General features: G+C 42.0%; 1 protein-coding gene across 4 annotated transcripts in view; it reads right to left on the reverse strand.

Moving 5' to 3' along the window:
* Positions 1 to 14,410: 14,410 nt before the first annotated feature.
* TRAF2 (TNF receptor associated factor 2) overlaps positions 14,411 to 15,778 on the reverse strand; it is a 108,851-nt gene continuing 107,483 nt past the window's right edge. For all 4 annotated transcript variants that reach the window (XM_082264411.1, XM_082264413.1, XM_082264412.1 and 1 more), the window contains one exon: positions 14,411 to 14,765. In XM_082264411.1, the coding sequence (XP_082120537.1) occupies positions 14,547 to 14,765 (219 nt within the window). In that variant the 3' untranslated portion in view covers positions 14,411 to 14,546. The remainder of the gene's footprint in view (positions 14,766 to 15,778) is intronic.

The following is a 15,778-nucleotide window of genomic DNA, read 5'->3' on the forward strand; positions in this document are numbered from 1 at the left end:
GCAGGTTGCATTTGAAGCAACACACACCCCTTTATGGAGCCATTCAAAATGAATGGCTCCAAAAGCACATACACTGATTTACCCCCCAAAGGCCAGGTAGATAAAAACTGAGCACAGTTTGTGGATCACTGCTTACAGCACTGGCATCAGGGAGTTCATCTTGGTACACTATCTAGCTAGGCATTTAAGTGAGGCTTGGGTAGGATCAAAGCCTTAAGCCAAGCTCCTCAATGAACTTTTCACCTATTTACTTTGATGGTAATGCTGCCACACATCACAATGACCAGTTGCTGATTTTCATGGGATGACTGATTAGCATTACCTTTGAATGGACCTGTAACAAAGCAACAAGTTCACTTTAATGGCTGTTCCACCAGCAGCACATATTACTTCTTTAGGACCCTCTATAACAATCTTATTAATGCATATTAATGTTTTAAGCACCTTCAGTGGAATTAATATAAAACTTTAATGTCTAGTTTTAAAAAAAAAAAAAAATGTTAGGTACTTACCTGCTCTGTGAAGTGGTTTTGCACAGAGCAGCCCAAATCCTCCACTTCTCTCTGGTCGCCTGTTGAATGCCCCCACAGCAAGCAGCTTGCAATGGGGGGGCACCTGAGCCGAGCCACAGCTGTGTGTCCATTCAGACATGGAGCTGCGCTCAGCCCCACCCTCCCTCCTCATTTGCTCACTGAGTTTGATTGATAGAAGAGGGAGCCAATCAGAAGAGAGAGTCCCAGACAGCTGAGTCTCTTGTGTAATATCACTGGATCGGAGGGGGGCTGGCTGCACACAGCAGCTTTTTTCAATCTTAATGTATAATACTTTAACCACTTTACCCCGCCGAGCGCACATATACTGCAGCACTCTACCGCTGCTGGGCAAAGTGACGTATCCGTACATCGCTCGCTCAGCTGCCTATAGGGGACGAGCGAGTGCCCCCCGCTCGTTCCCTGGGGAGCTAGCGCATGTGACCGGCAGCTCTGATGGCCGCCGATCACTCACGATCTCCCGCTGCAGAGGGAGAAAGACAGACGGCTGATGTAAACACAGCAGTCTGTCATTCTCCTTAGATTATCACAGAGGCTATGCAATCCTACTATGTATGATCGCATGTCTCTGTGATGATCTAACAAGCCACACCCCCTGAGTTAGAATCACACCCCTAGGGACACACTTAACCCCTTGATCACCAATAAAGTTAACCCCTTCCCTGCCTGTGTCATTTTGACAGTAACAGTGCATATTTATAGCACTGATTACTGTAGTAATGTCACTGGTACCCCCAAGTACTGTCTGCCGCAATGTCGCAGTCCCGAGTAAAAAAAAAAAAAAAAAAACGCAGATCGCCGCCATTACTAGTTTAAAAAAAAAATTATATATACATTTTTCCCGTAGTTAGTAAACGCAATAACTTTTGCGCAAACCAATCAAAATACGCTTATTGCGATTTTTTTTTTTACCAAAAACTTGTAGCAGAAAACAAATTGGCCTAAAATTTTAGATTTTTAAATTTTTTTTTTTTTTTTGAGAATTTCATATCAAAAAGTGAAAAATATTTTTTCAAAATTGTCGCTCTTTTTTGTTTATAGCGCAAAAAATAAAAATTGCACAGGTGATCAAATACCACCAAAAGAAAGCTCTGTTTGTGGGGGAAAAAAGGACGTCAATTTAGTTTGGGTACAGCGTTGTACGACCGCACATTTGTCTGTTAAAATCACGCAGTGCCGAATCGCAAAATAGGGCCTGGTCTCTTAGCAGCCAAATCCTCCGGGGCCTAAGTGGTTAAGATACAAAAAAAAAAAAAAAACCTTCTGCCTTTAGAACCACTTTAACCAAATGTGGACCAGAAGGATTTACCCCCTTAATGACGTGCGGTGCTGTATCCCAATAAAATTGGTGTCCTTTTTCCCACAAACAGAGCTTTCTGTTGGTGGTTCTTGATCACCTGTGCGATTTTTTTTTTTTTTTTTTGCACTATAAACAAAAAAGCGACCATCAGTCCCCAGGTGGTCTGCTGTGTCCCTCAGGCATGTGGGTGGATCCTAACTATATGGTTGGCTGATGTCACAGAGCCAGTGCAAGGCTCTACAAAGATACCAACAGAGGGCTTTAGCACACAGTCAGCTGAAAACAGGTCGCACAAATGTAGAACAAACTGCACTACTGTGATCCCAGGAATGGAGAACAAACTGCACTACTGTGATCCCAGGAATGTAGAACAAACTGCACTACTGTGATCCCAGGAATGGAGAACAAACTGCACTACTGTGATCCCAGGAATGGAGAACAAACTGCACTACTGTGATCCCAGGAATGTAGAACAAACTGCACTACTGTGATCCCAGGAATGGAGAACAAACTGCACTACTGTGATCCCAGGAATGGAGAACAGCACTGCACTACTGTGATCCCAGGAATGGAGAACAGCCAAAATAGTGTTGGGTATACTTCTCCTCTACTAAGGCATAAGACCCCCAACATGTTTCTATTTCACTGTAGACCTTTGGCACTAGTGGCTGACCAGATGTCCTCAGCCGCACTGGAAATGAGGCACATTTAAAACTAAACAAAAAAAGACAAATGTTTAGCAACTTTGTATATAATGACTGTGACATGATTACAATCTACATGTCAACTCCCTCAGAGATCAAACGCATTGTGTGCCTTTAAAGCGGAGTTCCAGCCATTTACTCACCTGTCCAACGGTCCAGCGATGCGGCCGCCGGAAGCCTCGATCCTCTCCCTCGGCGCCGGCATCACTGCTGTGGGCACCCGGCTGTAACAGTTTGCGGCTTCACAGCCGGGTACCCACTGCGCATGCGCGAGTCGCGCCGCGCGCCGTGATTGGCCGGCAATCTTCTGGGACCTCTGACGTGTCCCAGAAGATTGCAGGGAGGGAGGGGGAGAGGAGAACTTCCGCTCAGGGCGCCGCGGCGCTCCGAGCGGAAGTGGGAGCGGGTACCTGTCAAAACTAGGTACCCGCTCCCCCCCCAAAAAAATGACATGCCAAATGTGGCATGTCGGGGGGTCAGGACTCCCTAAAGCGGAAGTTCCACTTTTGGGTGGAACTCCGCTTTAAGTTCTGTTTGGGATGTGACACATCATATATCCTAAATAGGAAATGAAGCAAAGTGCAATATGGAAATACAGGCGATCCCCGGGTTACAAACGAAGGGAGACAACAGGAAGTGAGTAGAAATCTCCCCCTAGGAAGGGAAATTTACTCCTGTAAGAATTCTCATGGGAAGAAGGTGTCTCCACTGAAGTTTCATTACCAATCCTTGTTTCCACAACAACACACAATTTTAAAAATCCAGAAAGTGATAGGAAATCTGAACAGGGGTACAGACAGCAAAACAAATGTCCTTGGAAAGGGGTGTTAACCTTCCCTATGCTATCCAAAAAAACTTAAAATTATTCATTTGGCTGGAGATAATCTTAAAAAATGTACCTGTTCTGACTTACAAACAAATTCGACTTAAGAACAAACCTAATCTTGTTTGTAACCCCGGGGACCGCCTGTACATAGGCATATAATAATATAATCCCCTGTTGACATTTCATTTTTATTACAAAAAGAAAACTCATTTACACACTTGCTAATGTAAATCACATCCCAATTTTAAGGTATACACTGCAAAAATAAAATATATGTTTACAGGATTAAAATAAAATAATCAATCATCAATCATACTCACCAAGGTGAAACCAGTGTCTGTCTCTCCCCCCCCCCCCCTCCCCCTTCGCTGCTTGTATGACAGAGAACAAAGACATCACCGCTGATCGCTCAACTCTCGGTTTTCAGTGAACAGAGAGCCGGTGACTGTCACTGGTTCTCTTCCCCTCCAGCACTCCAGCAGAGTGCCCAGCTCTCAATGGCTCACTAAGAGCCTGAGCCAGCTGCCGATTCCGGCATCAGAGTTGGATCCCTATATTAATAGCTCTGTGACATCAGCCGACAGTGGGCTTTAGTCCGCTGTCGGCTGAACCTGGGTAACAGGAGTGCAAAACTCAGTGCTCTCCTGTGACCCATAGGGGAGGTACAGCCCAAGAGGCCCCTATTTCTCCTTCAAATTAAACTATCCATACAAAGGATTACATTTCAGAGGTTAGTTTACCTATAAATATATTGGAATACTTATATCGCTCAGCCTAAATAATTCCATACAATATTTATAAATGTCCCCTTCATGTTTATATAATGGAGTACACTATAGTGGAAGCTATGTTCAGTCTCTAGTTGTACACAGCACATACCACATCCCTATGGTGATCCACTCATGGAGTAGGTGAGCTCTGCTTGCAATACTATTCTTTGCCTACATTACTCGATCCATGAGAACACCGCCACAGGGATACAGATGCCCCTTTACAGGTCACAGCATGAGCTGCCTTTACCTTTCTAGTAACAAAAGCTTTAACCACATTGCTCTCCAGGGCAGTTCTGCCATTTTTCATATACACGTAAAAATTTCCATTGTTTGCTAAAACATCACATAGAAGAATCCCCAGGAATTATATTTATCTGAAAGCAGAGGCCCTGGGGAATAAAATGGTGATTGTTCAAAATTTTTGTGTCGCACAGTAAACACAAAAATGTGCTACGATAGCCTATTATCAAACTCATATTTTCAGGGAAAAAAAAAAATACTTAAATGGACTTTGGTACAAACACAATATATCAATTTTCAGGTAAAATATAAAATTGATCTTGCATTGAGTAAATAGATGCCAAACAGGTCAAGATTTAAAATTGTGAACACCTGTCAAATGACGACTAACTACAAGGTATCTACAATTGTTCAAAGAAATTCTTTAAAGGCCCTTTCACACAGGCGGGCTATTCAGATCCACCCATCAGTTTTTTTGGCGGACCTGAAGGGTCACCCTATGCATCTCTATGGGACATCGGATCCCATCCGATTCCCCCATAGAGATGCATGGGGACCTGACAGCTGTGTCTCTGCAAACAGCGCGGAGACACAGCTGTCATCCTCCTGCTCAGCGGGGATCGGCAGATCGATCCCTCCGCTGAGAAAAACAGAGTCCGCCTGACTGACTCCGTGTGTGAAAGAGCCCTAACTCTCAACTGATAACCTGTAAGACTCCTTTTCACACGGGCTGTCTGATCAGTCCACCTGTCAGTATTTTAGGCAGACCTGATCGGACCCTCTAGTCTCTTCTATGGAGTGGCTGATGTTAGCAACACCTGCCACCATCCAATCCTGTCCACCAAAAACAGGGGCAGATGGTGGTCCTATTCCTCATCCGTCTGGCAAATCAGATAGCATGGAAATGTACAAGTGGTCCATTTCAATCCAATTGCCCCATAGCGGAAAGCGGGACTGTGTCCGTGTCCACTCTGGATAGCTGAGCACAGACCGGTAATCCACCTGCTCAGCGGGAATCAAGCAGTGAGATCCCCTGCTGAGCAAGCAGATTTCACTTAGCGGAGGCGCCCATGTGAAAGGGGCCTAAAGGCTTTTAATCAAGAGCTATGGCTCTTGCTCTCACTCCGATGTTCAGAACAATCCTTTAAATGTATAATGCAATCACAGTTTACATATATGTGCTGGACCTTACTGCTTTGCTTGCATTTACATGTGAGCCCAGGGGTGTTATAAATTTATTTTGTGTTTTTTTATTATGTAAATATTTTTTTTCATTTAATTTCTTTTTTTATGTAAATATTTTTTGTTTTCATTTAATTTTTTTTTTCATTTAATTTCTTGTTTTCATTTAATTTGATTTCTTGTTTTCATTTAATTTGATTTTTTGTTTTCATTTAATTTGATTTTTTGTTTTCATTTAATTTGATTTTTTTCTTCATTTAATTTAATTTTTTTCTTCATTTAATTTTTTTTTTTTTCATTTAATTTCTTGTTTTCATTTAATTTCTTTTCTTTCATTTAATTTCTTTTTTTTCATTTAATTTCTTTTCTTTCATTTAATTTCAACTCTATAAGAACCCCAAGATCTCCCCTGCCCTTCATAGCATCTGAATACACACAGATTGTGTTTGATCAGATGCTTCCCTGGCTGTAACAGGCAGAGCCAGCTCTAAAATCAGAAGTGATTCATTCCTCATCACTTCTGGCTTCATTCATCACAGAGGAGATGGGGCAATGGATATTCCTGTATGGGCAGCTGATGAGACCCCTTACAGAGATCCCAGGGTTCCTGTTTGAACAGCACAGTAAAAGTAATTTAGATACAGCCACCCAGATCACTTTTACATGAAAGCCCATCACTGACTATAGGTAACAATACCAGGGTAAACGAGCCATACTTCTGGTAAAACCACTTGCTGCCCAAGAGGTTTATTGATGTAAACTGGCTGGTAAGTAGTTAAAGTGATTGTAAAGTCTCTTTTTTTTTTTTTTTGTAACATGTTATACTTCCCTCCTCTGTGCAGTTGGTTTTGCACAGCGCAGCCCAGATCCTCCTCTTCTATGGTCCCTCTTTGCTGCTCCTGGCCCCTCCCTTCTGTCGAGTGCCCCCACAGCAAGCAGCTTGCAATGGGGGGGGCACCCGAGCTGAGCTGCAGCGCTGTGTCTGGTTAGTCCCGCCTCCTCTCTCTCTCCGGATTGGCTACCACTGCTGTGTCTCAGCCAATCAGGAGGGAGAGTCCCGGGCGGCTGAGGGACTCATGGACATCGCTGGATAGAGATGGGGGCTCAGGTAAGTATTTGGGGAGACTGCTTCATACAGAAGGCTTTTTATCTTAATATATAGAATGCATTAAGTTAGAAAAAAAACTTCTGCCTTAACAACTCCTTTAGTCAACGAACCCTATGTACAAAAGTCGGAAGCGTTTCCTCATTATAGTTATATATTCTACATCTAAAATGCTATTTTTTATTCTATATTTGTGAGGTTGCGTAGCTGTCCAGTGAGATGTGTAATCATTTCTCTATTTACATAAAATCCTCCCCCAACGAAGAAAATTTAGCAGGGTTAATACTCATTATTAGAGCGTTGTAGTCTCTCTTTTTTACCTTTTACTATCCTATTATTTTTTGTTTTACCAACACGGCTTTTTAAAACGTTGTCAGCTTTCAGTGCCGGTTCACATTTGTGCGATCACAGAGATCGCATGTAATTCGGAGGGCACTGCTCCTAAAATTACATGCGATCTCTGTGCGGTGTAAGTTCAGCCATACAGTTTGTATGGCTGAATTCCCACCGCAATCGCACCAAATTGCTGCGGACCAAAAAAAGGGTCCGGTGCAAGAATCGGATCACATGGTAGTTCACACTAGTGCGATCCAATTCTGTGCCAACTTGCAGATCGCACTGCAATATGCGATCTGATCTGGGGGTGTCGTTAACTTTTAATTGACACCCCCAGCGTATCGCATATGGCAGTGTGAACTGCCAGGGGTGCGGATGCGATGTAGGAACACGCTGTATATTCGCAGCGTTCCCGCAACCCACAAACGTGAACCGGCACTCAGTAGTAATATGGGGGGAATCGGTTCTGCCTTCATGTATAGGCATCCTAAAGCAGAAATCTGACTCGGGTTATAAATCCTGCAGTATTTAATGGTGTCTGTATCATTTTCACCTCTTTTCCTGTCTTGGCAAAAACATCAACAAAGGGATTGAAGGCCAATTTCCCCGAAGGCAGGGATGTCAAACTGGAGGCCCTCCAGCTGTTTCAGAAGTACAAGTCCCATCATGCCTCTGCTTTTGGGAGTCATGCTTGTAACTGTCAGCCTTGCGATGCCTCATGGGACTTGTAGTTCCGCAACAACTGGAGGGCCACCAGTTAGACACCCGTGCCCTAAGGGGAACACAGACAGGGTAAAGATGTGACATTTTCCCACCTCTTAAAAAAAAAAAAATGCAGCCTGTTTCGGTTAATGAGATTTCTTGTGTCACTAGTAATCTTCTCTAACGAGGTACAGACTGAAAAAAAAATCCACAGATCCTCTCATTTTTACAGAGTCCTCTCATCATTTTTACAGAGTCCTCTCATCATTTTTAGGTCTATTTTAAAGTACATATGAATAAATTGCATTCAGTTACTATACATTCTACATAAGAGGTCTTGCTAAAGACTTGTATAATCATCTATAACTATTAAAATTTACATTAAACCTCCACCCCTCAATCCTTTACCTACAGAAAACAATATTTTACCTGCAAGAAATCCAAGTCCATACCACAACTCAAGAAAACATTCAATGCCACGTCCACAGTCCATAGATTTATAGTCTAGTAATAATGAAAATGTTAATCTGAATCTTCATTTTACCTTCAATTAGTCTTTGTTTTCTTTCTCCAAGAGGGTTAACACAAATATAACGATTTGTCCTTATTAACTCTATGCATGTGGAAGTGGAAGCATCCAGTCCACAATAAGTCCTGACACTCTTCTGGAGCATCTCCAGTCTGTGGGGCAAGAACAGTCATTTATCTAGAGGCAATAGAGCAGAAAAATGTCCCATGAGCTCCATCCTCCAGGTTCCTTAGCTCATCAGCTCCCTCTGGTGGTGAAGGCTGTGCTAGCATGCCAGCTGCCCTAGTGGAGAATTCACTTGGCTCACCAGTTCCATCTAGTGGCTAATTAAACCAATACCTAATTTGACTACTAAACCAAAATGTTTAAGTCAGAAAATGAAAATAACAAAAGGGAAAAAACAATATATTGCCATAGTTTCTTAGCAACCAAAATTGACACAAACAAAACCAATGCAATCTACTCAGCAAGTAGCAATTTAAAGCCAACTGTTAGCAAGCTTTTTAGCACCCAGTTGCAGTAAACATAGGTCATGTTGAATTGCGGTTAACTTTTATGTCAAATAAAACAGATACTGAAGAAGTATGGAGACTTTGAATGATGACTTTCCTATGAAGATGCTGGTTTCTTTTCTGCCAAACTGATCCAATGGCTTCAATAATTCCCATCACTGATCTGGAACAAGTGTGCAGGTCACGACTTCTGACTTGACTGACTTTCCCAATCAGTGACTCTAGAAGTATTGCAGACAGAGGATAAGTATAACACAGGCAACCAGAATTTTCAGGTCATCAGAAATGGCCAGCTTGCCTAATTCTCGCAATTCAGAATCCTAAATGGTACTTGGTGGGCAATGGAGTCAATGATATAATAAAGGCTGAATAGTTCCAGAATGGCCGGACCCCTGTGAGTGCCATGACAGGCACACAGGGGGCCAAGCTCTAAAAATGTAGATGAAGTCCATTGTGTGTGAAAGTAGTCAAAGCCTGCCATCACATGAATCCACTTCAGCTCAGCAGCACCCTTAGCTGACCCAGGCCAGTCCTGCTGTGTGAATAATGAGGAGCTCCTTCTGAAAATGCTTGTTGCCTGGCCGCCTGACAAATCAGTCACCCCAAGCAAGCATGCAGATTATAGATTGTAGGAAAGATCTTGGAATTCCTTTTTTGTGACTCAGAAGGTTCTAGTAGGTAAACATGACTGCCAGGTATCTAGAACTTTTAAAAAAAAGGCAGCTCCCATTTTCCTCTTATGACAGGTTTACTTTCAGATGTCTTGAGATTCTTTTAGCCAGCAGGACACAGCCAGTGTGCTAAGGACCCCGGTGCTGTCGTAAGTCCGCTGCTGCTTGCACACATTGCTTTATCTACATGGCTAGAGAGGGCCAGTTTATTATTGTTTAAAGTGTTCAATGGGTGTGTGGGGGAGAAGATGGTTCTTTAAACCCTTCTTCACAGCACACAACGGAAGCATTAAGCAAGACAGACTGTTCTAATTTCAGACACTTTTGATAGTGGGGGCTTAGCATAGTGACTACCGTAATTGAATGATATGCAGTTTCCTCTATGTACTAACCTGCAATATGGTCCGATTTACCAGATTCGTTTCTTCCCCTAGAAAATACCCAGTAAATCAGAACTAAACTTGCCTACTCTAACAGCTTGGGTCCATGCTGGCATCTTCTCCATGGTGTGGTCTTCAGCCACCTCCACGGATCAGCATGGAATGACATAACTCCTGTGCACGCACACAGGGATCATGCCGGCAATGTAAACTGAGCTGCACAGCTCCGTTTATATGCCACAGAAGACTGCAAGCTGTCAGGTTGGTACTGCATGTCTCTTCTGCGATAACAGCCTGCCTGCGCTCAGTCTTTTGTTAAGTTCTGCTTTAAGGCTATGATCACAAGCAGGCCTTTCCAAAAGGAACTATTATGACTATGTTTAAAGGATAGCTGCACTTCATAACTAAGGGCACCCACCTCATCAAACTTGATGTAAATACAGACTGCTGGTGATGACCCGTTCCTTCTCACAACCTGGTCTTGCCCAGTGCCAGGCAGTGCTTATTCCTGCCTTCTCCAGGAAGGTGTAAGCTGAGCCTAGAACAGACATTTTCCATGCAATATATATATTTTTTTTCTTTCCATTTTTTAAAATTGGGCTCTTCAGCAGTCACATTCCGATGTGTTTAAAGGCCCGTACACACGATAAGAAAAATTGGAAGTAAAATTTTGTCCAACGAGCGATCTGTCGATTTTCGGATCGTTAGTGTAGTGCTTTCGATAGCTGAATATGAAATTTCGTACAACACAAAAGATGAATGTTCAGGCTATAACATTTTTATCGTACGTCAACACAACGTCCGATTTTCATTTTAATTAGTACAGTTTTCGTCTGAAAAAAATCGTAAGAGCAGAACTAAACAATTCAACACATGACATCACTTCTGAAGTTGAATTCTGTTGTACGAGAATTTTCATAGGAAAGTAACCTCTTCACTTTCCATATCAGACTAGCATGCAACAAAAAAACGGACTAAATATTGTCCGATAATCTGATCATGTGTATGAGGCTTTACACATTTATGCAGTTTATTTCCTACCAGCAATGTCAGAGCCGTTGAAGCAACCTCCACAGATTCCTTTACTAGGATTCCAAACCAAAGCAGTTCTGTGGAGGTTAAAAAAACAACAACTTTATAAAGTTGCTATATGGATCAGAAGATAACCACTGAAGACTCTTTCTAGGAGACAAGTATATGGATTTAAAAGAAAGTTTGTTTGGACAGGAACAAAGTATATTCTGAGTTAGTGATAAGAGAAATGGCCATTTTTTTTAATGCCATTTGAGTAAGGTGAGCATTCCTCTATTAACCAGAATCACATGGGTGCTCCTGTTTTCTATGTTTAATGTATATTATCTATGGTCAGAGCAGTATTGCCTCACAGGACAAGCCTCGGCTGCATCTGCAGTCTGTATTTATTCAGGAAAGCAAGGAGGTCCTTTAGTATTTTAAGCTCTTATCCTTTAAAGAAATTCTCTAGTTAGAACTTTGTTTATATATACAGAGCAGAGGCAGAGGCACCCGCTGCCTCTACATAAATTTTAACCTCCCCAATAAAGCTTGTCCAACTACCATTCATTCTCAGTGAACCAAAGTTTGCCAAGAACTTTAGTGCCTACCAATCAGCCCTGAGAGGGCCTGCTGCTATCATGAGGTCTAGGACTGGCATGCAGCAGTTTAATTGGTTACCAACCACTAAACAGGCAGTGCTAGTGCTGAGACACGGGGTGAAGCCACACATCAACTAACCAAATTAAGAAGCATGTGAAGCTCGGCCAGTGCACAACTAGCATTGTGTCAGGCGGGCACACGAACATTCTTAGGGGTGGTAGTTAGGCAAGGGGTTCTCAGAACATCAACCCTCCAATGAGCTTACACCGATGAAAGCCAATGGTATGGTCCACAGATCTGTGGTAAAAGGAAGCTGTATGTGGAGGGGTTACTAGTAGCAGCACTACTATTCATGTAGCGGCAATGTAAGAAAGTTCTAATTGGAGAATTTAAAAATGCCCAAATACAGACAGATCAGACTGCCCAAGATATCTCCTCGGCAGTGGGCACTCTGATGTGCAACACATTTGGCCATCCACATAACCAAACACCAGTATATACGGTCCACACTGTTCACAAGCTCAATGCCAGAGAAGGCCTGGACGATCAAACTGCCACTGTTCATAGGCACATACAAGGTGGCTGAACCTATTCCACCACCCATGGAGATGAATGGGCTATACAGAGATACAGCTAGCTGCCAACAACAAGCAATTATGACAACCATAACTACTTCTTATACACATTTTCCAACAGCCAATCCCACATGTGCCACTTCTGCCATCGCCTGTTGCAACAGTGTGGAGAGTACCATTGGGTTTGGGGATAAAATATATATCCTAAGCTTTCTTTGGAAGACCTCTCTACACTAAGCTATCTTCCAGTGGTTGTAAAACCCATAGAGGCTCTTTTCAATGGCTTTACCTATTCCCTGGTACATAATGTCCAAGTTCATACTGACTGTGAGAGGCACTCCACCGCCTTTCACTCAAAGTCAGGGAAATGGCAGCACACTAATTAAAAAGTGGACTTGTCTCAGATTCTTCATGGCAGCAACATAGGGAGATAACCTACACCTCCATGGGCAACAGCTAAATACCCATGGCCTCTGCTGTCAATACTTTATTGGCAAGTCAAATTGTGTTATTTCAGACACTTTATGATTGTGTATGAAAGTTAAAACACTACTAGCAGCAGTAGTGCAAGTGAAATTTAAAATGATGGCATCTGGTCCCTAAGAAACAAGAATGAAAAGGAGGACACCCTCTATGTGTCATTACTTAAAGTTTGACACGAAAAACTAAATTAAGATGGGAGTTCCAAAAGGAAACCGTAGGCTGGAGTTAAAAGCTGTAATGTCTGTACATTGAGGGACAACCTCTGTGCCACATATTCACTGTGCAGCGAGTCACGCTCACATGAGAGAGGACTTCAATTTTTTTTTAGAATGTCCCATCTTTCCATATTAAGTTTGTCCATCCTATTGCTTCTTGGAATTATTATTATTTTTTTTTTATTTAGCAAGAATGATAAAAATTAAAGTTTTCCCTAAATACTACAAGTTCAGATATTCACCAAAACTCCCCATTTTAAAAATTCGAATCTATTGACAGCCATTTTGAATCATGTGTCCGCATCAAACTCACTGTCCATAGAAACTAGAAAGTTTTCATTAATTTCCCCAATCTTTAGTTTTATAAACACAACTTCATCTTTTTGTCAGAAAATGGACCTAAAACAACAACTCTTTATAAAAAGCCATTCAGCGTGGACATCTTATACCTCAAGTAACATTTACAAGAGTAGAGCTAGTGCCATGTCATCAATGAAAAACCTCAAACCAAATTCAAAGTATGGTCCTTTGCATCCACAGGAAAAGAACAGGACTATTCATGGGATGATCTATGATGGGTTAGAAGTGGGTACAAATAAAAGATAACTGAAAGGCTACTAGGGTGTTAAAGTGCACACTGATTTATCGCATTTCATTTGAAGGGATATTCTTCTTGAGAGAAGTCAATAAATGCTAAACTTCAAATACAGGATGTACAGATTAAGTTTAGTGATTTGACTTGGTATCGGGACCAGTCATGGATGAACCTACGTGAAAAGGATGTGGGTCGCCTTCACGGTCCCACATTGATGTCTAAGAAGGATACAGGTCAGCTGTATGCTGCAATGCTGTCCAACTGCCTGTTATCTAGAGATGAAGGATGCTGGGACACAACTACACTTACTAACTTGGGAAATTTTTGCTGAATAAGTGAAAAAAGTGCTGTTGCACATAACGCTCAATTAGAATTCAACACCAACAAATCTAGGTCTTGTGAACTCTAATTGATTGCAAAGGGCCACTGCACCTTAAACATGATCACATTTTGAACTTATGAACAAGCAAAAATCTAAATAATCAGTGACAACGGGGGAAAAAACTGCCCTATAAAAATACATTTTTACAGTCCACTTTCTCCACGAAAGGTCTATTCAAAAGGAAAAACCTTCTCTCCACAAATTTCCAACTCTGGAAATTAAAAATTAAATAACAAAAAGGTGAGAAAAGAGCAGTATTCCTGAGGATGCAAAGGAGCAGCAATTTAGCAAACCATGGAAAAAAAAGACAAAACCTCAAAGTCTACAAAATTCCACCAAGAAGACAGGGAACCCCATGAATAAAAAGTGTCTAAAAGGAACGCGTCTAGCTGGCCACCAAGTACCAATTAGATGACAAGCTAATGCAGAGGCCAGATGATGAAAAACAAATATTTGATTGGTACAAAGAGTCTCCTATCATGTCATGCCTTTCCTTGATTTACGTCTGATCAGCTGGGATACATTGACATGTTGTATTTTCTTTTCAATTCTTCCACAAGTACAATACCCATACAGACATGGCACCCCCTTATAAACAGTATGCTCTTCCACAGCAAGGGTGCGTCTTGTATCAAAGGTAGACTTACAAATAGTTAGGGCCCATAAGAAAATATTTGACATGCTTTTCTGTTGTACACGTCTTACACTTGCAAAGAGTAAAAAAAAAGGGCAGGCCTAATACAAAATTCACCAGAGGGAGCTGAAGGCAAAACAAAGCCAACTTTACATCTTCCATCCTTAATGGACCTGACAATGTCGAAAAAGCCAGGCTTATTAAATGCCAAGTTGTTTTGGGAAGGTATCCATGATATTAAAGGCCAGAGAGATCCACAATGACCTTAATGAATATTGTATCCTCCCGAATGTATGAATTCTTGCCTTCCAGTTTAGCGAGGGGACAGAAGAGAGGACACCCACTGGCGATGTTCATTTCACTTACAGGACGCTGAAAGGAAGAGGAGGTAATGTCGGGTCTGAAGGCATCAATGATGTGTTCCCGATTGTTCTGGTCCAGCAACATCAAGGTCACCTGCAAACAGGAATAAGGCCAGATATAAAACTATGAGACAAAAGAGATATTCAACTCTACTAACCAGTTACTAGTGACTCTAGTAACCAGTTTTCTATCTCAAGAGCTAATTCGTGAACCTGAGCCAAGATCATACACACTAAGGTATTTACACGTTTTAAAAAGGCCATATAAGCACTCTAAAACAAGCCCTCATCCATCTTTGTATCTATAAACACAGTGAAGACATTAATTTTTACATTTCACAACATGGGCACTGTTTTTTTCATAAGAGAATCTTGGCAGGCTGGCAGCCCTCTAATATACACAATCAGTATATTAAATAGTTTAAGGTCTATAGTCTGGACACAGACATACTTTTAACTGCAAAATACAATAGGGAACTCTAGCATGGTTTTTTTTTTTTTTTTGGTTTCAGATAAATTAGGGAAGGATTAGGCAGGCCATAGATGGTGCCATGGGTTGCAGGAAAGAAATTTGCATGATTCCCCCATCAACACAGACAGTGTTGACAGGAGAATCCCCCCTGCCAAGAAATTGTGAGGGGGGGGGGGGGGGGGCAGGGGAAGCTGTCCCCTCTGGAACGAAGACCGCGATTATTGCTAGCGATACGCCCTGTATTGATGGGGGAATCATGCACATTTCTTTCCTGCAACCCATCTTCACTGTGCTTATAGATACAAAGATGGATGAGGGCTTGTTTTAGAGTGATAGCAATAATTGCAAGTAAAATCCAGCAGGCTGGTTCAACCAAGTTGATCGATCAACTTGGTAGATTCAGCCTGCCCATAAATATCTGTTGAATCTTGGCCAAGTCCTGCTGAACCAGCCGAGATTTGAACCATCTATGTCTGGCCTTAGGTCCTTGCCAAGGTTTTGTTTTTTTGTGTCCACTGTGGAGGTTCTCCCCTCACTTCCTGCGGATTCTCCACAGGGAGCCACAGTAGCACTGTAACCAGCCTCTATTGGATTTATATGGTTAATGAGGGAGATACTGGAAGCTCAATTCATAG

This window comes from Pelophylax lessonae (assembly GCF_965119305.1).
Source record: "Pelophylax lessonae genome assembly, chromosome: 7".
Classification (NCBI taxonomy): Eukaryota; Metazoa; Chordata; class Amphibia; order Anura; family Ranidae; genus Pelophylax; species Pelophylax lessonae.